Source organism: Schistocerca americana, chromosome 6 (genome assembly GCF_021461395.2).
Source record: "Schistocerca americana isolate TAMUIC-IGC-003095 chromosome 6, iqSchAmer2.1, whole genome shotgun sequence".
In the NCBI taxonomy this organism is placed as follows: domain Eukaryota; kingdom Metazoa; phylum Arthropoda; class Insecta; order Orthoptera; family Acrididae; genus Schistocerca; species Schistocerca americana.
Genome location: NC_060124.1, coordinates 396691944 through 396718097, shown reverse-complemented (window position 1 = coordinate 396718097; position 26154 = coordinate 396691944). Strand labels below are relative to the sequence as shown.

The 26154-nt window shown below is 46.3% G+C and overlaps 1 protein-coding gene across 1 annotated transcript in view; it reads left to right on the top strand.

Annotated features, from left to right (window-relative positions):
- Positions 1-25121, top strand: part of LOC124620166 (mucin-5AC-like) — a 65396-nt gene extending 40275 nt beyond the window's left edge. Inside the window, exons 4-5 of the mRNA XM_047146835.1 lie at positions 23163-23566; positions 24518-25121. Of these exons, the coding sequence (XP_047002791.1) occupies positions 23163-23566; positions 24518-25121 (1008 nt within the window). The remainder of the gene's footprint in view (positions 1-23162; positions 23567-24517) is intronic.
- Positions 25122-26154: the final 1033 nt, after the last annotated feature.

The following is a 26154-nucleotide window of genomic DNA, read 5'->3' as shown; positions in this document are numbered from 1 at the left end:
TTCGTAATTACGGGCGGTTATAGAGGCAGCATGGCTCAATATTTCTTTAGGGGTCTACCAACGACTTGTTGCCCTCATGCCACCTAGAGTTGCTGCACTATGCCTGGCAAAGGTCTGACACTACTTTAAGAGGTACCCCATGACTTTTGTCTCCTCAGTGTACAACTTCCGTTTCCGTTTGACCTCTCTCTCAACCTTCAATCCCTCGAAAACTTTAAACAACTATTTACATGAAGTCCCCTTAACGGACCTTCAAGGTATGTTGTACGGTAAGCAACAGCTTTCGTTTCAACACTATCCAAATCTCTAGTCCTTCGAATCACAATTAGTTACTTCCTACAGTATAACTCTTATCACTACATCTAGCTTTTGCGCTTATCGTACCTTCTCATGTAAGAACGATTAACTGGTCCAGCGGTATCTGAGGTGTTCGATAATTTCAACCGCGCGCAGGCATCGACATACATAGACGGTAGCTGCCCAAAAGTCAACATTAACATAGTGGTTGTAGTTGTGATGCGTATGGTCTTCATCGTGTGCTGCTGCTCACGACAGTACTGAACATCTGAAAAGATTTGCTGTACTCAAAATGGCCTGTCTTGATAGTCTGTCAGTCAATTTAAGGACAGGATTGGGTCAGGATTAAACGTTTCTTTCATGCAGATAAGATTTTTCACTGGAGCGATCGCTAGTGGCTTCGCCTGCCAGTACAGCTGTGGCTCCTTAATGTTAAACTTCGATTCTACAGTAACACAGGTTGACAGGTGAAATGTCTGACCTGTTCTATCACTGTCCGTCATATTAAAGTGTTCCACTCAGGTGAAGATCAGAAAGTTCAGCTCCTGCAATTTATCTTACTCGTAGCAGTTCGCTAATACCGTTTTGGTAGTGTTCACAGAAACCATGCAGCGCAAACCTGCTTTCTGAAAATGGTGTCTCGGCTCCAATAAGTCAAGTGTCTATCCTCACCCATTTAACCTAAGTACATCATCTCGCACATGGTGATATCCATTTGCTTCACCTGGGTCTGGAAAATAGTAACACTTTCCCTCTGACAATGTTAGAGTTCGGTTAGTGACGTCACCGCGTAACTACCATTATCTGCGATCAACAATACCTCCTTTGTCCTTATTTGGATGAATTTTCCCAAATTTATCAGCTTCAGTGTCCAACGATTATTTAAGAGTACAGCATCTTCTGACCTTTTAAAAAGTACTCCAAGTTCCAATGGTAGTACCCGCAGTGTCCCCACTCCACTCCTGGTGAAGAGGTGCAACATTGCTGAGATAAGGATCTTCATCTTCTACTTCGACCAGTGGCAATGTGGAAACAGGGAACTCTCACCAATTCCTTCTCCCCTTCAAGAAGCCTGCCGTTACACAAAAATATCAAAGAAAACTCAACCCTAAAATACCTAATCTTCTAACAAATGAACGTAAAAGTATTTTCCTACATCTACCATGAACAGTTTCTTCCCCCTACGCTTAATCGCTGCTGTTCTGATGTTCACCTATGTCTCTAAATAGCACGTACAGTGTAACCCAAACATAAACTATTCCCTACTACTTCCTTCATCTTAATACGTACACGATCTCTTGTACATGTCATGCAAAGTTTCCGTACTTCTTCCTACTACCCATATTCCTACCCTCAACGGACGACACATGCACCAGCTCATCTGAAGCATCTCTAAACGACTTCAGGCGCCCCGCAAATACTATAGTTGTAAGAGTCAGTTACTGAAGCTTGCGTTTGTCGGCGAACTTTGCTCAACTACCAGATCAGCATTTGCTAACGAGTTACAGATTTCTTGGTCTTACCCTTTGGATAGTACTGGTTTGGTAACATTACCCACTGACCGATTTTATACTGTTTTAATTTGCCCACACGATTCCCCAACCGCCTTTCACATTCCAGAGCTCTGGTATCTGCTCCCTGAATTTTCACATTTTCGTCACGTTCTTAACAAGTTCATTAACGGACTCCTCGTCCCTGTCAGCTTTTGGCCTTATTTTATCAAATAATGATGGCGTGCACCTTCTGTAAAATACCTCATATTGTGTTAAACCCTGTCATTGAATGGACTTTCAAACTTCATACGCTCACGATGGAAGATGAATACACGTCCCAATCATTACGGTGTACGTCCACATGATAGGTAAACATCCTTTCCCGACTGTGCGATGTGCACCCTGTCCTACAGTTAGCCTGAGGTTGCAGTAGCCTCGTCCTTAGCTTCTTAATCTCTAGCAACTTACGTAGCTGCTTCAACAAATCGGAAAAAGTTTGTCTCTTGATCAGTGATCATAGTTTCTGGATCTCAGATTTGAACACCCACCTGTTTACCAAAGCTTGTGCTATTGTTGCTGCCTTTTGTTTAGAGATACCTGTCATTTGCACATATGTAGAAAAATGATAAATAAGCATTAACAGAGATTCCTAGCTGGAGTATTATTGAACGGCCTAAAATCGTTCAGCTGAATCATTTTAAAAAGCTCGGTTGCCTCTGGTAACCGCTTACATACCGATCCATATCTTTTTTCCTACACTTTCACCAGCAGTGCTCCGGTACTCGCCTATTCGTTGTTCTGCAACTCTTGTCAGAACACAACACTTGATAATGCACTTCTTTCAGCACTTCCTCTTTCAGCTTGCTTGGTACTACTACCTGCAGTCCCAACCTCGCAATATTGCACAATAGCCCGTCCCACATAGTGTGACTCATACTGTTTGCATTCCAAGTCTGCCTGTTGCACTCCTGGCCATTATGCAGTATCGTGATCCAGTGTCGGGCACTGTCACTTTTTGGCTTCAACTATCTGGGTTTGTGTGTCTTACCAGGATTGTGTGTAACTTCGTACTCGAATTCACTTAACATCAATGCCTATCTAGCCAGCGTACTAGAAGGGTCCTTAAGCCCGAACAACCATTTAAGGGATGAATTTTCTGTTACCACTTCAAACTCTATCCATGCAAATAACACCTGAAATATTTAGTACCGTATATCACATTATACATGTCCCTTCCCGTTGTCGAATAGCTCCTCTCTGTTCTGTTAAACTGCCTAGAAGCATACGCTGCTGAATGCTGCTCCACATACCTGAGAACGCCTCCTATAACCTGATTGGAAGTGTCATTTGATACGATACTCTTTGTCGTAGTTTGGAAAAATTAGTTCTGTGCTTAATGTCAATTCTTTCTTTAACTGTGGGTACGTGACAGCATTGCTTTGTCCATTCGAACTTCAACCCTTTTTTTAACAGTCGTTTAAGTGGTTCCAGTACATCCGCAAACCTTTTTATGAATTCTCTATAATTGTCTAAACACACAAAAGGTTGTAATGCCTTAATATTACTAGGAACTATGAATTCCTGCACTGCCTGTGTCAACCTCGGATCTGTCTTAACATATAAAAACTTAACTTATTGTAACGCAAAGCGACATTTTTCCGTATTTAATGGTAAATTTGCTGCTCAGTCTTCCGAAAATGTCTCGCAAACGCTGTATGTGCTCTCCCATATTCTTTCCAAAAATTGCACATCATCCAGGTTCATCGTGCACTGGTGAGGTTTCAATGCCCTCAGCACTCCACCCAGCAAATGGTGAAACGTTGCGACAATGTTTTCAACCATGAATGCGTTTTACAATATTGAAAATGGCCCCAAGGGACCGAGAACTGTTTCCTGACTTGTTCTCCGGATGTACCTGTATCTGATAGTATCCACTCAAGGTGGAGGCAGAGAAGTACTCTACGCCAAATCGTCAGTAGTTTCAGGAATTTTGGCTTTAGTTACGCATCGGTTATGGTTTTGCTACTTAAATGGTCTAAGTCACAACGGAATCCACATCTTTTGGTCCCATCTCATGTCCTTCTCAGTAAAATAGCAACGGTTGCACCCAGACTGTGCTTCCCTCTATTACTCCATCCGCGAGCTGTTGCTCTAATATGGGTTACGTACATTGTGGTATACGGTAAGGTCTAAGATATGGCAGCGAATCACTTACTGTAACGACGCCGCGTTGCAATTATTTTTGAAAGCCATACATAAAAAATAAATCCTCAAATCCAATCAATAACGGCTCCGCTTCATCTACCCATACCTCTCAGATACCCTATTCCCTAAGCAATGCTGTTGTATGGGTAACATGCACATTACTCTGGTGCACACTGAGTCTGTCCCTACCCACATCATCAATAACTTACAAATTAGCTTCCAAGATTCTCTTGGTGAGCTGCGTTCCCTTCTCCTTAGGAAGCTACGTGATAAATTTAATACACAATTTTCTGCCAGTGTTTCTACCAAGCGCGATGCATTAACAGGCCGTTCCGGACCCACATTTACTCAGACCAACTTCCAGGTACCTTGTTGCATAATGAAGTACGAATTATTCATTATTTGTATTGACTGCAGTTTCAGTGGTTTACATCTTTAGATTGTTGCACTTTATGTTCGTATTTCACTGGTGGCCGTCTCCTCTAGCTGGAACGTCCCCCTAAGTTAAGCTAAGGTAAATTTTGGCATGCTGTGCTGTCAGAAAGTCCAGTCCTAAGATCGTGCAGTAACCATAACTTACTCGGAGCACGACTTCTACCTACTGATTAAAACGCAATATCCCCGCCTGAAAACCTGTCACTGCTGGACCCAAATACTCCACATTACTATCCCAAACGCCACGTAAATACACGGTGGCGCACGAAATGTGTTACCATTTTATTTCTGAATATAAACTTTGTCTATACAATCTGAAAGGAACATATACTACAATGAAGAGCCGTCCATGGAGATTTGTTCTAACTCAACACATGCTCAATATGTCCACCATTTCGTTCCTAACTTCCTTTAAACGAACACTGAAGTTAGTGATTACCGTACGGCACATGTCTTCCGTAATTTCACTGCAAGCTTGAAGAATGTCTTCTGAGCTCCATTAAATCACGTGGACGTTTCGGGAAAATTTTACTTTAGGTACCCCTAAAGAAAAAAGTCACATGGATTGAGGTCTGGACTATTGTGGGGCCAATTTTGTCCGTCATTTAAGCGACCTGGAAACCTGAGTGAAATGATCCGCATGTCGAAATGCTCGTGTAAAAACTCCAACACGGTGTTTGCAGTATGTGGCCTTGATCCATCCTGCATAAACCACTGCGTGTTGAAGGGCAAGGCAGTAACAAGAAGCTGTGGAATGAAGCTATTGCGAAGCATGCTTAAATAACGCTCGCTGTTCACAGTTTCTTCAAAGAAAAAGTGTCCAATAAGTCCGTGACTGGAAATTGCTGCCCACGCTGTAATCCTCGGAGAATGTTGTCGTTAATGAAGCACTTGCGGGTTTTCAGTGGCCCAAAAGCTTACATTTTGTTTGTTAACCACACCGTCTAAATGAAAATGCGCCTCGACTGAAAACCAAACGTTGTTGAGAGTGTCTTCCCTATCCTCCGCCCACTGAGCAAACAGTCTCTGCTGCTTGTGTTCTTCAGTGAGCTTCTGTGCACAGGTTATCTTGTATGGGTACATATGGAGGTCACTTTTAAGAATGCGTTGAACGGAGCGTCTGGATATTCCCAGTTGCATCTACATCCACATCCATACTCCGCAAGCCACCTGACGGTGTGTGGCTGAAGGTACCTTGAGTACCTCCATCGGTTCTCCCTTCTATTCCAGTCTCGTATTGTTCGTGGATAGGAGGATTGTCGGTATGCTTCTGTGCGGGCTCTAATCTCTCTGATTTTATCCTCATGGTCTCTTCGCGAGATATACGTAGGAGGGAGCAATATACTGCTTGACTCTTCGGTGAAGGTATGTTCTCGAAACTTTAACAAAAGCCCGTACCGAGCTACTGAGCGTCTCTCCTGCAGAGTCTTCAACTGGAGTTTATCTATCATCTCCGTAACGCTTTCGCGATTACTAAATGATCCTGTAACGAAGCGCGCTGCTCTCCGTTGGATCTTCTCTCTCTCTCTTCTATCAACACTATCTGGTACGGATCCCACACTGCTGAACAGTATTCAAGCAGTGGGCGAACAAGCGTACTGTAACCTACTTCCTTTGTTTTCGGACTGCATTTCCTTAGGATTGTGAATAGCAACGGTCCTATTACACTCCCCTGCGGCACACCTGAAATCACTCTTACTTCGGAAGACTTCTCTCCATTGAGAATGAAATGCTGCGTTCTCTTATCTAGGAACTCTTCAATCCAATCACACAATTGGTCTGATAGTCCATCTGCTCTTACTTTGTTCATTAAACGACTGTGGGGAACTGTATCGAACGCCTTGCGGAAGTCAAGAAACACGGCATCTACCTGGGAACCCGTGTCTATGGCCCTCTGAGTCTCGTGGACGAATAGCGCGAGCTGGGTTTCACACGAGTCTTTTTCGAAACCCATGCTGATTCCTACAGAGTAGATTTCTAGTCTCCAGAAAAGTCATTATACTCGAACATAATACGTGTTCCAAAATTCTACAACTGATCGACGTTAGAGATATAGGTCTATAGTTCTGCACATCAGTTCGACGTCCTTCCTTGAAAACGGGGATAACCTGTGCCCTTTTCCAATCCTTTGGAACGCTACGCTCTTCTAGAGACCTACGGTACACCGCTGCAAGAAGGGGGGCAAGTTCCTTCGCGTACTCTGTGTAAAATGGAACTGGTATCCCATCAGTCCAGCGGCCTTTCCTCTCTTGAACGATTTTGTTTCTCTATCCCTCTGTCGTCTATTTCGATATCTACCATTTTGTCATCTGTGCGACAATCCAGAGAAGGAACTACAGAGCAGTCTTCCTCTGTGAAACAGCTTTGGAAAAGACATTTAGCATTTCGGCATTTAGTCTGTCATCCTATGTTTCATTACCACTTTGGTCACAGAGTGTCTGGACATTTTGTTTTGATCCACATACCGCTTTGACATAAGACCAAAATTTCTTAGGATTTTCTGCCAAGTCAGTACATAGAACTTTACTTTCGAATTCATTGAGCGCCTCTCGCATAGCCCTCCTCACACTACATTTCGCTTCGCGTAATTTTTGTTGTCTGCAAGGCTTTGGCTATGTTTGTTTTGCTGTGAAGTTCCCTTTGCTTTCGCAGCAGTTTTCTAACTCGGTTGTTGTACCACGGTGGCTCTTTTCCATCTCTTACGATCTTGATTGATACATACTCATCTAACGCATATTGTACGATGGTTTTGAACTTTTTCCACTGATCCTCAACACTATCTGTACTTGAGACAAAACTTTTGTGTTGAGCCGTCAGGTACTCTGTAATCTGCTTTTTGTCACTTTTGCTAAACAGAAAAATCTTCCTGCCTTTTTAATATTTCTATTTACGGCTGAAATCATCGATGCAGTAACCGCTTTATGATCGCTGATTCCCTGTTCTGCATTAACTGTTTCAAATAGTCACCAGAACGTCTAATATGTTATCGCCACGAGTTGGTTCTCTGTTTAACTGATCAAAGTAGTTTTCAGATAAAGCACTCTAAAAAATTTCATTGGATTCTTTGTCCCTGCCACCCGTTATGAACGTTTGAGTCTCCCAGTCTATGTCCGGCAATAAAATCTCCACCCAGAACTATAACATGGTGGGGAAATCTACTCGATATATTTTCCAAATTATCCTTTAGATGCTCGGCCACAACAGCTGCTGAGCCAGGGGGCCTATGAAGACATCAAATTACCATGTCTGAACCTGCTTTAACCGTGACCTTCACCCAAATTGTTTCACATTTCGGATCTCCGTCAATTTCCTTCGATACTATTGCACTTCTTATCGCTATAAACACGCCTCCCCCTTCACTGCCCAGCCTCTCTCTGCTGTATACATTCCAATCTGAGTTTAGGATTTCATTACTGTTTACGTCTGGTTTCAGCCAACTTTCTGTCCCTAGTACTATATGGGCATAGTGACCGTTTATTAATGAGAGCAGTTCTGGGACCTTTCTATAGACGCTCCTGCAGTTTACTATTAGCACATTAATATTGTTATTCCCTGTTGCATTTTGCCTACTCCTACCTTGCAGCGTCTCAGGAAGCGTCTTGTCGGGCCTAGGGAGGGAATTCTCTAACCTAAAAAACCCACATGAATGTGTCCTTTCTACACGATTTCCCGAGACTTCTCTGTACAGCAACTCGTACCGCTTCAACATTCTCCGGCGAACAAACAGGCTTAGGCCGAGGTCGCTTCGGTTTCAATATTGTTCCTTCCTGTACAAATTTATCGTACAACCTATGTATAGTCTTCTTGCAAGGGACCCATCGTGTGTTAAACTGTTGTCGAAAACGCCTCTGAGTCACAACAAGGCTTTTCGTTTGATGAAAAAGTAACACAATTGCCGATCGTTGCTATGTCGTCAGTCTTCCATTGTCAGCCATTGCTGCTTACTAGTCTCCTAACGGCAGTATCGTGAATTACACGTCATTTCGTAACTCATTTGTTTTTCCAAGCTCTGCTGGTACTGCTGTAGAGATCCCAGCGGGATATCTAATGTGCGTCGTAAATTGCGAAAGAAACAATTGGTAACACATTTCGTGCGCCACCCTGTAGTACCATAGAGGGTTGAATCGCTTCTGTCCTACGAGATCCAAACTTTCCACAGACACATGCCCACTGTGTGTGTTAAAGACTTGTGCTTTCTCCCCTTCACTATTCCAACTAGACTTCAAAACTAATTATTCATATTCGTTGTATCGAAACTTACCGGGAACTCCGCGCAGCATTCCTGGGGGTTCCCTTTTGCGTTCAACACCTGTTTATTCGACCCTCTTTCCCGTTACCATTCCTACAATCACGTCGGTGGTGTCCAACCACACATCTACTATGCCAAAGACATGAATGAAACCAGTTAATCTAGACATTTTAATTCAATGGCGCATCAGATGGTTGAGTCCTCCAAATAGATGCTCTGTCACAAACATCAGTTCGACAAGCATTAGAAAGACAGTTTCTCGTATTGCCTCGTCGCATATACCAAAATTATTGGGACCTTTTCGTCCTTTCCCCCCCCCCCCCCCCCCCCTTCCAGGCTCTTAAGTTTTAGATTTTCTTACGAGCAGTGGTGTATAGTCACATTATACTAGGGGGACAAGAAGTGGCTGAAACCAGATGTAAATCGCAATGAAATTTTAAACTTCGACTGGAATGTTTCCGCTTAAATTTCTGTCGTTGTAGTTTTAGGTGGAGATTTTAACTTTTCAGGTATAAACTGCGAGACTAAAGTGATTATGACGGATCGTAGGGACAGAGCATCATGCGAAATTGTTAAAGGTGCCTTAACCGAAAATCAGCCTGGGCAGTTAGAGACTGGTGAAGATAAGGTCTTAGAAAAGTTCGTGACACAGACTCGAACTTCCCTAATCAGCGTAGGATGGGGAGTCAGTGACCATAAGGCAATTACAGGATTACTGAATACGGTTCTGAATAGAAAGACAAAGGAAAGCAGGAAGACCTTTCTGTCTAGAAATTCTTCCAGCCTATCACACTGTTGGTCTGATGCTCCATACACCCGTATTTTCTTAATTAGACGGTAGTTTGGGACTGTATCGAATGCCTTCCGCAAGTCGAGCAACACAGCCGCCACCAGGGAACCTGTATCTACTGCGTTCCGGGTACCGTGGAAGATCAAAGCGAGTTGGGTTACAAACGATAGTTGTTTTCGTAACCTATTTTGGTTCCTAGAGAAAAAATTGTGTGAAAGCGCAAATAATGTTCCGCAATTTCACAACAGACCTAAGTCAGAGATAGGGAACTATAGTTTTGTTCTCTGCTTGGCAATCTTCCTTGAGAACTGAAGTAACTTCTTTTTCTCCAATCGTCAGGAACGCTTCACCCCTGTACAGATATGTGGTACACTGCTGCTTGGGAAGGACAAGTTCTTTCGCAAACTGTGTAAAATCGTAATGGTATCCCGTCAGGTCCAGTGGCCTTCCCTAGCTTAAGCGATTTCACGTTTCTTTTCTATCCAATGGTCACTCATTTCGGTACCTCTCACTTTGTCGTTAGTACGACAGCTTAAAGGAACTATGGTGTTACCTTCCTCTGAGAAACAGCTCTGAAAAAAGACGCTTCGTATTTCGGCGTTTTTTGTGTTAGTCTAGATTTAAGTACCATTATGGTCACAGTGTGTGTATGCGGATGGCTTCGGTCGGTTTACTAATTTAACGCAAGACCGGAGCAACTTAGGATTTTCTGTCAATGTTGTGGAGTTTTACTTTCGCATTCGTTGAACACTTGACGCATGGCTCTTCTTACATTAATTTTGGTATCGTTAGATATTTGTTTGTCTGTGAGGCTTTGCCTGCGTTTAAATTGACAGTGAATCTCACTTTGCTTTCGTAACAGCTTCCTAACACGGTTGTCAAATCACGATTGGTCTCTTCCATACCTCACAATACCGTGTTCAGCTCATGTCGGAGGCGTGTTTAGCGATGCTCTGTAATATGGTCCATTGAAGCTCAACATTTTCAGTGCCGGAGTTGGAATTTTCTTGATGACCTCAGGGGTCATCTGAAATGCCTATCTGCCGCTCTTACTAAACAGAACACACATCATTCTGGACTGAGAGGTGACCTCAGACGTAAAATTAGTTCGCGAGTGTCACAGGGTACTTTCACAAGACCATTCATTTTCATAATCTATAGGGTGGTTATAATTAGCCTTTCGCTACTTCAGAGGATCCCCATGAGAAACGAGTGATCATAGGACTATCAAACTTTGTGTTCACATTCCAGTTTACAAACGATGCTAAATGTGAAGACCATATGTATTTACGACAACCTGGAACAGCACTACACACTGCTCTGCTATCGGCCGCTACACTCATCTCCACCGTTAATGGAGTCGAATGTTGCCCATAACGACCAAATAGCTGCAAGTTTCGCAGAAGAATTTAACAAGATTTCTACATATTTTCGATGATGTTGAATCCGAATTTTCAAAGTCCCACCAAAATGTCGGTCCGGAAATGGATCAAAAATTTACAAACCACGAAACTGGACTTCTTGTTTTTTCGCTTATAGTATAACTCGGAAACGACGCACTTTCCGGCAGAATTGACTGTTTATGAAAATAAAGAAGGAAAAATTTCCCGCATGTTAGATATGAGCTAAATTTTCGTCAAACAGTATGGCATATAGGGCGTGTCGACGTTGGTCCATTTCCTCAGCTTCGAAATAGCACTATCTCAGGACCTACAACCCCGAGGCCTTAACGTAATTTGTTACATACCCATTGCAGAATTCCATCCTCCAGCAGTTACGATGTTACTTCAGTGGTTGGTACTTTGCTCGTGAGAAGACAGGTGTCTTCTACTCCTGACGGCGGAAAGCCGGTCCTTTGCGTTGGTCACCTACGCCGGTTGTTGTTTACGCTTTCCCCCTACGATGTATTTGCATTTGCGATCGATAAATTCGGTTTAAATGTAGAAAATACTCTTACATAATGAGTTCAAGGGAGTAGTGCATTCTGTTTGACAGTGTACTGGGTTGTGGGAGAAAAATGTGGTCACTTACGCCCGAAGTGCGCTTGAAGGGTGTTCTTGAACCAAGTAAGAGAAGGAATCGTATAGCTGTTCTTTCGAAGGGCAAAACTAAGGATCATGAACCATGCCGAAAAAGTAAACTAACAAAAAATTAATCTCTGTGGAGGCGAAGAGGCTACGGCTGGTTCCAGACGAAAAGTAACTTGATCTGCTCACTTGGAATCTGATTAAAAAAAAACTATTTTTGTGTGGATCGACTATTACACCAGAATCTCTGGGTCAGCAAAAAACGCTTCAAGGCAATCTACGGAATCTGGTGTACTGTGTGCCTAAAGTGGGCTGCGAGAGACTGTTATGAACCTTGATGAGACAAAGCAGTGAATTCTGACGCTCAATAATATGTTGGACTGGGCCAATTCCTGACCTGGTAGCAGATGCGCATTTCTGTGTAGCTATTTTGGTTGGACTTAAATAATTCGGATTCAGCGCCTTCGAAAATATAAAAAGATTGTCAAAAACTTCTACGAAGTTTTCACGAGAATCGCCATTTGACTGGACTACATGTGTTAATATCCTATTGATAAATCCTTACCTTCAGGTAACCCCACAGCCAGAAGTGACACTGGTTCGAATCTAATGATCTTGGTGGACACGCAGTTTGGAACGACGGTTAATGATTCTGTTTTCTCCAAACTTATTGCAGAGTAACAGTGACCTCACTAGCAATGTGAGTAGTAGTACCCTTATGCATAAAAACAGACGACTCAAAACGTCTTCCCCGAATAACGGGAATCACATCTTGGCAAAGTAGATCAAAGCAACATGTGCCGTTCACGCTGCATGTCCTTGGTCCTTGGGGGTCTGAGTTCCTCCAAACGTCGTCGCACCAGCACTGACGCCTAACGGCAAGTTATGACGCACTCCAAACAACGCAAATCCCGAAGCGCACAATCTGAACATGATTCCTGTAGAGTTGGGTACCTTTAAGGTACATACGGAAAAAAGCATGCCAGATTTAAAAGAACGCAAAATCCCCAAGATTGGCAAAGTTTTACAGAAGATCGAAATATAGTGCGTACTTCAATGCGAGATGCTTTTAATAATTTCCACAATAAATTCTGTCTCGAAATATGGCAGAAAACCCAAAGAGATTCTGGTCATACATAAAGCACACCAGTGGCAAGACGCAATCGATACCTTCACTGCGCGATAACAACGGTGAAGTCACTGATGACAATGCCACTAAAGCAGAATTGCTGAACACGGTTTTCCGAAACTCCTTCAGCAAAGAAGACGCAGTAAATATTCGCGAATTCCAATCAAGAACAACTGCCAAGATGAGAAAGTTGGTAGATATCCTCGGTGTAACTAAGCAGCTTCAGTCACTTAATAAAGGCAAGGCCTCCGGTCCAGATTGTATACCAATCAGATTCCTCTGAGTATGCTGATAAAATATGTTTAACAATTATATACAACGACTGGCTCACAGAAAGATCCGTACCTAAAGACTGGATAACTGCTGAAGTAACACCAATACCCAAAAAGGGAAGAAGGAGTAGTACGCTTAATTACAGGCCTACATCACTAACGTCGATTTGCAGTAGGGTTTTGGAACATGAACTGTATTCTAACATTATGAAGTAACTCGAAGAAAACGATTGACGCAGTCAGCACGGATTCAGAAAATACTCTTCTTGTGAAACACAACTAGCTCTTTATATTCATGAAGTAATGTGTGCTATAGACAGCGGATGTCAAATTGATTCCATATTTTTAGATTTCCAGAAGGCTTTCGACACCGTTCCTTACAAGCGTCTTCTAACCAAACTGCGTGCCTACGGAGTATAGCCTCAGTCGTGCGACTTGATTCGTGATTTCCTCTCAGAAAGGTCACAGTTCGTAGTAATAGACGTAAAGTCATCGAGTAAAACAGAAATAATGTCCCGATTTCCCTAAGGAAGTGTTATAGGCCCTCTATTGTTCATGACCTATATTAACGCCATAGGAAACAATCTCAGTAGCCGTCTTACATTGTTTGCAGATGATGCTGTCATTTACCGTCTTGTAAAGTTATCAGATGACCAAAACGACTTTCAAAATGATTTAGATAAGATACCTGTATGGTGCGAGAAGTGGCAATTGACCCTGAGTAAAGAAAAGTGTGAAGTTATCCACATGAGTATACTAAAAGAAATCAGCTAAATTTCGATTACGCGATAAGTCACACAAATCTGAAGGCTGTAAATGCAGATAAATACTTACGGATTACAATTGCAAATAACCTAAACTGGAACGATCACATAGATAATATTGTGGGTAGAGCAAACCAAAGACTGTGATTCATTGGCAGAACACTTCGAAGGTGCAACAGGTCTACTAAAGAGACTACCTAAACCACGCTTGTCCGCCCTATTCTGGAGTACTGCTGTGCGGTGTGGGATCCCGCATCAGGTGGGACTGACGGATGACATCGAAAAAGTACAACGAAGGGCAGCTCGTTTTGTATTATAGCGAAATAGGGGAGATAGTCTCACAGACATGATACGTGAGTTGGAGTGGCAGTCATTAAAACAAAGGCGTTTTTCGTTGCGACGGGATCTTGTCATGAAATTTCAATCACCAGTTTTCTCCTCCGATTGCGAAAACATTCTTTTGGCATCCACCGAAATCGGGAGAAATGATCATCACGATAAAATAAGGGAAATCAGGGCTCGCACAGATAAATTTAAGTGCTCGTTTTTCCCGCGTGCCGTTTGAGAGTGGAACGGTAGAGAGACAGCTTGAAGGTGGTTCCCCCCCTGCGGGTTCGGGGGTAAGAATAGGCCCGCGGTATTCCTGCCTGTCGTAAGAGGCGACTAAAAGGAGTCTCAAACGTTTTGGCCTTAATGTGATGGTCCCCATTAGGGTTTGACCTCCATTTTTCCAAATTCCACAGAAGTACGAGCCTTTTGGGGAACGACACCATACGTGGTGCACCATCAGTCCTCTGTGCCCTACGACCTTGGCACTCTTGATCGTCTTGGCGTCGTACCTTCACCCTCCATCCCTCATTTTGGGCATAGACACCTGATGTATTGTGTAAGTACCGCCCTTAGTGCGTCTCCATCTACACCCACGATCACTATGGACTACCCATGGCACCCAAAATCCAGCACGGTAGCCAGCCCATTGTGGTGGGGTCGTCATGTACCCTCTAGGTTGTAGCCCCCTGACAACACAGGGATCGTACTGCCGATGCCTGAGCTGACACCTCCCCACGTAAGCCAAGGAGTAGATGCTCGTCTCTCTGGGGCATCGGGACTCCCGGCAACGGCCATCCTGCCAGGTGGCCTTTGCTGTGGCTGGGTGGCGCCCGTGGGGAGAGCCCCTGGTCGGAGTGGGTGGCATCGGGGCGGATGCCCCGCAATGAAGCGGGTGAAATCTCAATCTGGTGGTCGTCCGACCGCCAATGTCTCTAAGCGTGGTAAGGTGGAATTTAACGCTGTGACATATAACCTGAAGTCGTTCCCTTCCCTAGCCACACCATGGGAGGAACGTAGGGCTGCAGACAGACAGGAGCCGTATTCGCCACGATACCTTGTATGCAGCAGAACTGATGGGGATTCGTTTTTGGGGACTAAGCCTCTTTTCTTCGTGCACAATCTCGAAGATAAGTTTGGGGAAGTGGCGTCTCTTTCCAAAATGAGGAGCGGGGCCATTTTGATACAAGCAGCTTCATCTGTGCAGTCCCAGGCATTACTCGCCTGTGAGAAGCTCGGTGACATCCCCGTTACTGTCACTCCCCATAAGTCCTTAAATTTGGTCCAGGGGATTATTTTTCATAAAGATCTTCTGCTACAGTCTGATGACGAGCTACGTGAGAACCTGGCACGACGAGGTGTACACTTTGTCCGTCGTGTCTTTAGGGGGCCGAAGGATAATAGGGTCGCTACCGGTGCTTTCATCCTGGCCTCTGAGGGCGACTGCTTGCCTGAGAAAGTCAAGGTCATGATATACCGGTGCGATGTCAAGCCCTATGTCCCGCCCCCTATGCGATGCTTCCAGTGCTGGAAATTCGGACACATGTCCTCCAGGTGCACTTCCAGCCCCACGTGTCGTGATTGTGGACGACCTCCACATCCTAATGCTCCATGTGCTCCGCCTCCCACCTGCGTTAACTGTGGGGAGCATCATTCTCCCTGCTCACCAGACTGTGCAGTCTATCAACGAGAGCGGAAGATACAAGAAATTAAGACCTTGGACCGTTTAAGTTACCAAGAGGCAAAGAAGAAATTAGAACGACTCACCCCTACACCTCTGTTGAGGAGTTATGCTACCGTCACACTGCCGCCACCAGCTCCTACACAGACTACCTTCTCTGTTGGCCCACAGAGAAATCAAGTAACGTCTGCCCCACCGCTGGGACAGGCCGCTCTCTCTTCCACTGCTCCCAAAACATCGAGTTTGAGAGCAGTGCGCCCCAAGCAACCGGGGACGTTAGTCACCAACTCTCAGCCGGAGCGGCGACAGCCCTCTCCGGCTCCTCAGCTGGGGAAGCGACAGCTCTCCCTGGCTGCTCAGCCAGAGATGCAACAGCCTCCTCCGGCCTCCCTTGTTCGGAAGGGATCCCTTGGGGGAGTCCCTTCCAAGGACTTCCCCAGTGTCTCACAAGACACTAGCCAGTGGCTGAAGAAGCCACCAGCTGCTGGTCGAAGGGCTTCACGCTCTTCCTCTGTTCCTGATAATGCATCAGGAAAGCCCTCCCAGCATGCCAACCCTCCTCCCAAAGACAAGAGAGAGAAGAGGAAGCTCTCCAAGAAGGATAAGGACCCAGTGGTTCCCGCACCAATGCTCCCTGTCAGCTCAGCCTCTGAGGACGAGGTCGAGCTCTTTGCGTCCCCTGATGACCTGGATCTCGCCGTCTCCTCAGACACAATGGCCGTAGTGACGTCTGTCTCTGTCGGTGGCAGCATGTGACCCTGCCAAGTAATTTGCCTTTTCAGTGCCTGAATGCCCCTACCGGACACGCTTTGTACAATCCTCCAGTGGAATTGTGGCGGTTATTTTAGCCATCTCCCTGAGCTACGACAGCTTCTAAGACTGACACCTGCTTTCTGCATTGCCCTCCAGGAAACCTGGTTCCCGGCAATGCGGACCCCTGTCCTTCGTGGATACAGGGGCTATTACTGCAACCATAGCACTTACAATTGTGTGTCAGGTGGAGCCTGCGTGTATGTTCTTACCTCTGTATATAGTGCTCCTGTGCCCCTTCAAACATCATTGGAAGCTGTGGCTGTCCGTGTAAGGACTACCCAGGACATAACCGTCTGCAGTGTCTATCTCCCACCAGGTGGTACAGTCTCCCTGACCGAGTTGGCTGCACTTGTCGCCCAACTCCCCACGCCTTTTCTTCTCCTGGGGGATTTTAACGCCCACAATCCCCTGTGGGGTGGAACGAAGGTTACTGGCCGAGGCAGGGAGGTCGAGAATCTCATCTCCCAACTCGACCACTGCCACTTAAACGCTGGCGCTGCCACACATTTCAGTGTGGCGCATGGCACGTTCTCGGCCATAGATCTGTCGTTGTGCAGCCCAGGGCTTGTACCATCGGTCCACTGGAGAGTCCACGAGGACTTGTGTGGTAGTGACCATTTTCCGATCTTCCTTTCACTACCACAGCGTCGCTCCCTTGCGCGCTCGCCTAGATGGGCATTTAACAAGGCAAACCGGGACACGTTCTCCTCTGCTGCCACTGTTGAATCTCTCCCCCATGGTACCATCGATGTGGCGGTTGTGACACTGACTGCAGCGATTGTTTCCGCTGCGGAACGTACCATTCCTCGTTCGTTAGGGTGCCCCCGGCGAAAGTCGGTGCCTTGGTGGTCTCCAGAGGTCGCTGACGCCATTAAAGAACGTCGGCGGGCTCTTCAGCGACATAAGCGGCACCCGTCTTTGGAGAACCTCATTTTATTCAAACGTCTCCGTGCTCAGGTACGGAGGCTTATCAAACGGCGGAAACAGGTGTGTTGGGAGAGGTACGTTTCCAACATTGGTTCCCATACTTCCCCCTCCCAGGTGTGGCTGAAGATTCGGCGCATCTTTGGATTGCAGTACTCTACAGGTGTCCCAGGGCTTACCATCAACGGGACAGTATCCACCGATGCCGATGCAATCGCCGAGCATTTTGCACAGCACTATGTTCGGGCCTCTGCGTCGGAGAATTACCCGCCTGCGTTTCGCGCGCTCAAACGCCGGGAGGAAGGCAAACGGCTTTCTTTCGCTTCTCGCCACCCTGAGGCGTATAACGCCCCATTCAGTTTGTGGGAACTCCGGAGCGCCCTGGCACAGTGCCCCGATACAGCCTCTGGGCCAGATGGCGTCCACAATCAGATGCTCAAACACCTGTCCCCGAACTGTCAGCGATGTGTTCTTGCCATCTTCAACCGCCTATGGGGTGATGGTGTCTTTCCGTCGCAGTGGCGAGAAAGTACCATCATTCCGGTGCTGAAGCCTGGTAAGGACCCGCTTACTGTGGATAGTTATCGGCCCATCAGCTTAACAAATACTCTGTGCAAGCTGCTGGAACGCATGGTGAGTCGATGGCTGTGTTGGCTGCTCGAGTCTCAGGGTCTTCTGGCTCCATGCCAGAGCGGCTTCCGTCAGGGCCGTTCCACCGCTGATACTTTGGTCTTCCTTGAGTCTGCAATCCGCACTGCTTTTTCCAGGCGCCAACACCTCGTCTCCGTCTTTTTCGACCTCTCCAGAGCATATGACACGACGTGGCGGCACCATATTCTCGCCACGTTGCACGGGTGGGGTCTCCGGGGCTCTCTCCCCATTTTTATTCAGAATTTTTTATCTGTTCGGACATTCCGCGTTTAATTGGCACATCCCATAGTTCACTTCATATCCAGGAGAACGGCGTTCCACAAGGCTCTGTATTGAGCGTGCCCCTATTCCTTGTGGCCATTAATGGCCTTGCAGCAGCAGTAGGGTCGTCTGTCTCACCCACGTTATATGCTGACGACTTCTGCATCTTTTTCAGCTCCTCCACCATTGGTGTTGCAGAACGTCGGTTGCAGGGAGCCATACGCAAGGCGCAGGCTTGTGCCCTAGCCCATGGGTTTCAGTTTTCTCCTGCGAAGACTTGTGTTATGCACTTTTGTCGGCGTCGCACTGTCCATCCCCACCCTGAGCTATATCTTCAGGATGCTACGCTCAGGGTTGTTGACACTTACCGTTTTCTGGGATTGCTGTTCGATGCCCGGCTTACTTGGCTTCCACATATTCGTGAGCTCAAGCGTCAGTGCTGGCAGCATCTGAATGCCCTCCGCTGCCTCAGCAACACAACTTGGGGTGCAGACCGTAACACGCTGCTGCAGCTCTACAAAGCCCTTGTGCTGTCCCGAATGGATTATGGGAGTGTGGCGTATGGCTCAGCGTCGCCCTCAGCGTTGCAACTGCTGAACCCCGTTCACCACTGTGGGGTTCGACAGGCGACGGGAGCATTCCGCACCAGTCCTGTTAATAGCCTACTTGCTGAGGCTGGGGTTCCACCGCTCCACATTCGGCGTCAACAACTCTTAGCCAACTATGCTGCCCACGTCCGTTGTTCTCCCCGTCACCCTAACTACCGTCTCCTTTTCGCCGATGCGGCAGTCCCTCTTCCACGCCGGCGGCCGCGATCAGGCCGCGCAATTGGGATCCGTGTTCGGTCACTCCTTAGTGAACTCGAGTCTTTGCCTCTTCCATCTGCTTTTCAGGTCCGCCCACATACACCACCTTGGTGTATCCGTCGGCCGCAGCTTCAGCTGGACCTCTCCCAATGGCAAAAGGATTCAGTTCCTCCTGCAGTCTTGCGCCGCCAATTTCTTGCTCTCCTCGACGCATCCCGTGACTCGGAGGTTATCTATACCGATGGCTCGATGGTTGATGGCCGTGTGGGGTACGCTTACGCTCATGCGGACTATGTCGACCAGCGCTCCTTGCCGGACGGCTGCAGTGTTTACACCGCAGAGCTAACAGCTATTTTTCGTGCCCTTGAGCGTGTTCGTACCAGCACTGGCGAGTCTTTTGTCATATGCAGTGACTCTCTCAGTAGTCTCCAGGCTCTTGACCAGTGCTACCCACGCCATCCCATCGTTGTTGCCATCCAGGAGTCCGTTCATGCTCTTGAACAACGTGGCCGTTCAGTGGTGTTCATATGAACCCCGGGACATGTTGGGATAGCGGGCAACGAACATGCCGACAAGCTAGCTAAAGAAGCCACCCGCAAACTGCCGTTGGAGATCGGCCTCCCGGCAACTGATCTCCGATCGGTGTTACGCCGTCGGGTCTTTGGGATGTAGGCAGACGAATGGCGCACCCTGTCTGTACCCAACAAGCTGCGGCGTGTAAAGGAGGCCACGACCGTGTGGGGTTCCTCCATGCGGGCCTCTCGCAGGGATTCTGTGGTTCTCTGTAGGCTCCGCATTGGTCACTTTGGCTGACGCATGGTCATCTGCTGCGTCGAGAGGACCCCCCTCATTGTCGCTGTGGTGCAATTGACGGTGGCCCATATATTGTTGGACTGTCCTCTTTTAACCGCCCTCAGGCGAACTTTTAATCTCCAGGGTGCTTTATCATCTCTTTTAGGTGACAATGTCTCTATGGCAGATCGGGTTTTAAGTTTTATTCGCGCAAGCGGCTTTTATAGGTCCATTTAAATTTTTTTTTTTAACATCACCCTCTTTTGAGCTCTCTCTTTTAATTAGTTTTGTGTTGTGTTTCGACTCCGCCCTAAACTTTTAGTCTGGAGGTTTTACCGTATTGCAGAGTGGCTGGCTCATCCTATTATTTTCGTGATCAGCCAGCCACAGTCCTCTGCTGTGCAGTTTAAATTCCTTCTGCCTTTGTTCTCCATGTTGTTTTTGTTGCTGTGCTCTGTTTTCCGTGTTGTCTTACAATGGACTATGGGGCTTTTCTTCCCCCGGAATTTTTCTTTTAGTGCTTCGCTAGACTGGTGGATAGTTTCACTCTGCTCTGTGTTTTTATGAAACAAGGGACCGATGACCTTTGTTGTTTGGTCCCTTTAATCTTTAACCCAACCAACCAACCAACCTTGAAGGTGGTTCATTGAACCCTCTGCCAGGCACTTTATTGTGAATAGCAGAGTAATCACGTAGATGTACTAGACGAAGGGCGTTCAATAATTAATGCAACACATTTTTTTCTCGACCAGTTTTGGTTGAAAAATACGGAATTGTCTATCTTCAGCCCCCCGTAGCTCAATGAAGTTCTTATAGTTAGTGGCGCTATATGCAACCTTCAAAATGGCGTCTTTAAAGGAGGTGCGTTCCAAGCAGAGACCTGTCATTGAGTTTCTGTTGGCGGAAAATCAGAGCATCACAGATACTCAGACCCTTGCAGAATATCTAAGAGATCTGGCAGTGAAGAAAAGCTCGACAGGTCGTTGGGGAGGCATAAATCGTCTGATCTTCCGCGTGCCGGCATCCACACACAGCTGTGACTCGTGCAGTGTTGGAGCGTGGCCACATTTTCATTCGAGGTGATGCATGGATCACGATAAAACACTTTGCTGCCCAACTGGAAGTCTCTGTCTGTAGTGGTAACACACTCGTTCGCCAGTTGGGGTACTGACAGGTGGCTGCCCGCAGGGTTCGTCGCCGCCAAAAAAGAATCTAAGAATAAAACTTAGATTTGTCACTTTGAACCGGAAAATAAACGGCAGTCCATGGAGGGAGCCACATCACCTCTGCTCAGAGGATGACACACCCTCAGCCGGTAAGGTAACGACAATGCGTATCTGGGACTCTAAAGGAGGAGTTGTGTTAGATGTCCCGACTCAAGATGCAATCATCAGCTATGACGTGTACTGACCTACCCTCAGCAAAATGGAGGAAAGACTTTATCTTGTTCGTCGCCACAAAAATGCAAACGAATTTCCTTTCCAAGACAACGTTATGCCTTACACAAGTCTACGAATGCGAGAGGAACTCATAAAACATTATTGGACTTTCTCCCTCATCCACTCTACAGCTCGGATGTCAGACTTTCCGAGTTCCATCTGTTTCGCCCAATAAAGTATGGACTCCGCGAGAAGCAGAACGTGGGTGATGGAGAGGTTGGTTGGCTGATTTGATGGAGGGGACCAAACAGTGGGGTCATCGGTCCCATCGGAATAGGGAAGGTTGGGGAGGGAAATAGCCGTGCCCTTGCAAAGGAACCATCCTGGCACTTGCTGGAAGCAATTTAGGGAAATCACGGAAAACCTAAATGAGGACATCTGGCCGCGGGTTTGAACAGTCGTCTTCCCGAATGCGAGTCCATTGTGCTAACCACTGCGCCACCTCGCTCAGTGATGAAGTTATTAATACAGTAAGACGTCGTGGTCAGACGTCGACTGGTAGGGTGGTACCACACAGGCCCTCCAAGTAAGGTGGTTGCGTAAGGCTGCCTCATGGAATGGAGATTATGTTGAAAATTAGGGTTTTATAGCCAAAAGAGTGGGGAATAGTCTGTTGTATTGGAATCCTGAATAAAAGTAACCAGTAAGAAATGGTTGCATTAGCTGTCGAACGTACCTAATAGTTGTCCGTCTACACTGTCTCTAGTACCGAAAGTTTAATTATAACCACGTTGTATATAAATTACCTGGTAATTAACATCGGAAGTTCCATGAGGGTTTCCGTGAATGATGCTGTAGTCTGCAGAGAGGTCCCGACGCTAGAAAATTGCAACGAAATGCAGGAAGACCTGCAGAGGATTTGCGCTTGGTGCAAGGATTGGCAATTGACTCTCAATATAAAGAAATGTAACGTATTGTGGATACATAGAAACAAACACCCTTTATTGTATGATTATAAAATTGCAGAACAATACCTGGAAGAAGTTACTGTCATAAAATGTCCAAGAGTGTGCTTATAGAGCGATTTGAAGTGGAACGACTGCCTAAAATGAATCCTGAATGAGATGTCAGGATGAGGTTCATCGGAAGAACGCTCAGGAAATGCTGTCCATAAACAAAGGAAGCACCTTCCAAAACATTCGTTCGGCCAACACTGAGACCAATACTTTAACGTTGCTAGATAGTATCGAATCCGTATCAGGTAGGTCTGATACAGGGGACAAAGAAGATCCAAAGAAGAGCACCACTGTCTGTCACATGTTCATTTTATAAGCGCGAAAGCATCATGGATATGCTCAGCCGACTCCATTGGCAGACGTTGCAAGAGAGCCGTTCTTAGTCACGGTGCGGTTTACTGTTCAAAGAACGTACGTTCCTAGAAGAGTAAACAAATATATTGCTTCCTCCCACGTCCATCTCGAGGGAAGCCAAAGTTAAAGGTCGGAGCCCTGCTTACCAGCAGTCGTACTCTCTGCAAACCATACACCACTGCAACAGATAGTGGAAATTGCAATGGTACACAATGTAGCCTTCGCCGCGAGTAGAATTCGATGTAGTCATTATTTGGGATTCACATGCAGAATCCTCAGGAGGAATTTGTCGGTTTCAGGACTCGCATGTAGCTCTAAACTGGGCTGGTGGCTTTTTTATTTATTTTTTCACTCTTTCAGTTCTATTAGAGTTTGGACGTCACTAGAATGTCTCGGCTTGAGTCATCACAGATTCAGCTCTTGCATTCATCAATTATTACTGCACTGCTTATTTCTGTGTAGAAATATATATCTAACGTAACTGTTTGGTATTTCAGGATGCGACCAGTGAGTCTGAAGCTTGTCCATTGTTGGAGTCCTCTGAAATGAAACAAGAATCGAAGTGCAAAGATGAAGCAGAAACAAATAAAGTTGAAGGAACAGCACCGGCTGCTCGTGACACCAGGGTTATAAGTATCAGTTCTGATGACAACGAATCTCTGGATGGAAAAGTGGGATCTCATGTGATGGGTGTGGTGACTTCTGCTGACTCGGAGAACTCTGGTGCAACGGTGGTAACCACTGAGCCTCCCAAGTCGTCGCCAGCCCAGACGATGGAGCCGGTGAAGCCCTCTGCAGAGCTACTGTCGGGCACTCAGTGGACTACTTTATCAGTGCCAACAGGTGGAGTTCAATCGGCAGCACCACAGGTGCTAGACAAAGTGCCGATTGCTGGAGCTACGTACGGCTCAGTACTGTCTCCCTACCCGATACCTTCTGACTTTGTCCCAAGTTTCTTTTTGCCAACAAATCCGATTGCTAGTCAGACACCCTTAAGATTGCCAACACAAAGCACACAATCCAGGCTTCGTAGCGCACTTACTATGCGCAAACGTAGAGGTGCTGCACAGACTGCTGGTTTCAGATCGGCGATGGCAGTACCGATAGCCGGAGCTACGTACCTCGCAGCATTCTCTCCGTATAGCTCCCATACTGATTCGTCACCGACTCCCTTTCACCAAACAAATCTGTCCGTAAATCCGATGGTACTGAGTTTACCGACATCAAGCACACAAATGACTGGTCTTACAGGGCCATATTCATACACATTTTCGGGCTTTCAACAGAACATTTCACCAGTGCAAACTAACGGTGTCGAACCGACAGTGACGGGGGTGGTAGGATCAGAACCTACAGTTCAAACCACGAACAGTATGGCAAATTCCCTCCACCAGGATAATCCTAATTCGTCGCCACTCACCATTCCAAGAAGTCTGCCTATTAACCCAACAGTGATGTCACCTGCATCAAGCTCACGAACCACGGTTCCTACGTCTGTCACAACTCCAACAGAAGATCTGTCCCTTAATGTGACACTGGCGATGTTCCCTACATCAACCATGCAAAACACAATTACGTCTTCTGTCCAAAATTCTATGTTACCTAACATGTCACAATTTCGTAACTCTCTAGGAGCTCAGACAAGGGTGCAAAAAAATATTGCAAAGACAGTACTTTCGAGAGGTACACACGAAAAGCACTTAAATTATTCAGTGACTTCGAAAGCAAAGACTTCACGTGTTGAGGGAGAACGTGTAGATCGCAGCACGATGAGTCAAGCGTCACTGTGGCCATCCCTACCATTCAGCGAGGTTGCTTCAGTCCAAACGAACCAGCGAAATTTGCCAACCAGGTGGCAGGTACCTCAATCATCTGCCGTAATAGGTGCAAACAAATTCGTCACACAACCTGCTGAGATGCAGCCACTTGATCTCTCGCGGAGTGACACCAGACAGCAGCCACCATTACAGCCACCTGGTGTTCCGCCGCGGCTCCAGCTGCCTCCACCTCCTGCTTCATCATATTATGCCATCCGAAGGCATATTCCACAGTCGGGGATTACTTCTTTACCTACTCCGAAATTTGTGACACCCAGACCATCACCACTTTTCCCAGAAAGTCCACTCCTATATCCACGAACTGTCGCAGCACCTCGCACTCCAAAGCGTATGCGTCGACCTACCCGTCCTTCGACAGGGTCTGCGGTCGCACTACAGATTTCTGCAGCTAACGTCGATCGAACACCACCATATGGAATGGTAACACAACCTCACGATGTGCGTCAAAGTGTAATAGTAATGGTGCCGAGAACAGCTGCTGCCACCATGAAGTGTAACAACCAGACTGAAGTGACACCAACATCTATTCCCACTGTTTCAGTAGATACTCTGTCTGCGTCATCAGCACCAGATCCTACCGTTGCTGACCGCAACACTGACCCAGGAGCTCAGCAGTAGCATGGGCTGTTTCCTCTCTTTAGCGATATCTTGCGATAGTGACAGGCAGTCCTGATGACCCAATTTTCGAACTGGGCGAATTCGGAGCCTGTCATATGCTTGATATGGTCAATATATTCACCTAAGATGCACACTTTCATTAACACTTCGCATTGTAGGAGTGAAGTCACTTGTGGCGGCGGCCGACGGCATCATCATCATCAGCCGTCGCAACCATCATATTACCGCAGTATGGATAACATGCCACTGATGCAGCCACATGAGGTCTACAGAAACACGGGTAAGTTCCGTCAACTTAAATATTGATGTTAAGTCTTTTGAATACCTCAAACTAATCAATGCCGTTATTGACGGTTTTGGTTACAATTATAATAAAGGAAATGTGTGTGCCGTAACCAGGCACAATGTCAGTTTATTTTAAGACATTATTAGTGACGCATTTCGAACCAAACAGTGGTCGTCAGGCGTCACGTTTTTCAAATCACTTAAGCAATGATGTAACTACGTAGGCTTTTGCGGCTGGTGTCATGATTGACTTTTTAAGTAATAGAACCCAGTACGTTGTCCTCGATGGTGAGTGAGTGTATATCGGAGGTGAAGGTATCATCTGGAGTGCTTCTGATCTGGAGTGCCCCAGGGAAGTGTGGTAGGTCCGTTGTTGTTTTCTATCTACATAAATGATCTTTTGAATAGGGTGGATAGCAATGTGCGGCTGTTTGCTGATCATGCTGTGGTGTACGGGAAGGTGGTGTCGTTGAGTGACTGTAGGAGGATACAAGATGACTTGGACAGGTTTTGTGATCGGTGTAAAGAATGCTAGCTAACTCTAAATATAGGTAAATGCAAATTAATGCAGATGAATAGGAAAAAGAATCCTGTAATGTTAGAATACTCCATTAGTAGTGTAGCGCTTGACACAGTCACGTCGATTAAATATTTGGGCGTAACATTGCAGAGCGATATGAAGTGGGACAAGCATGTAATGGCAGTTGTGGGGAAGGCGGATAGTCGTCTTCGTTTCATTGGTAGAATT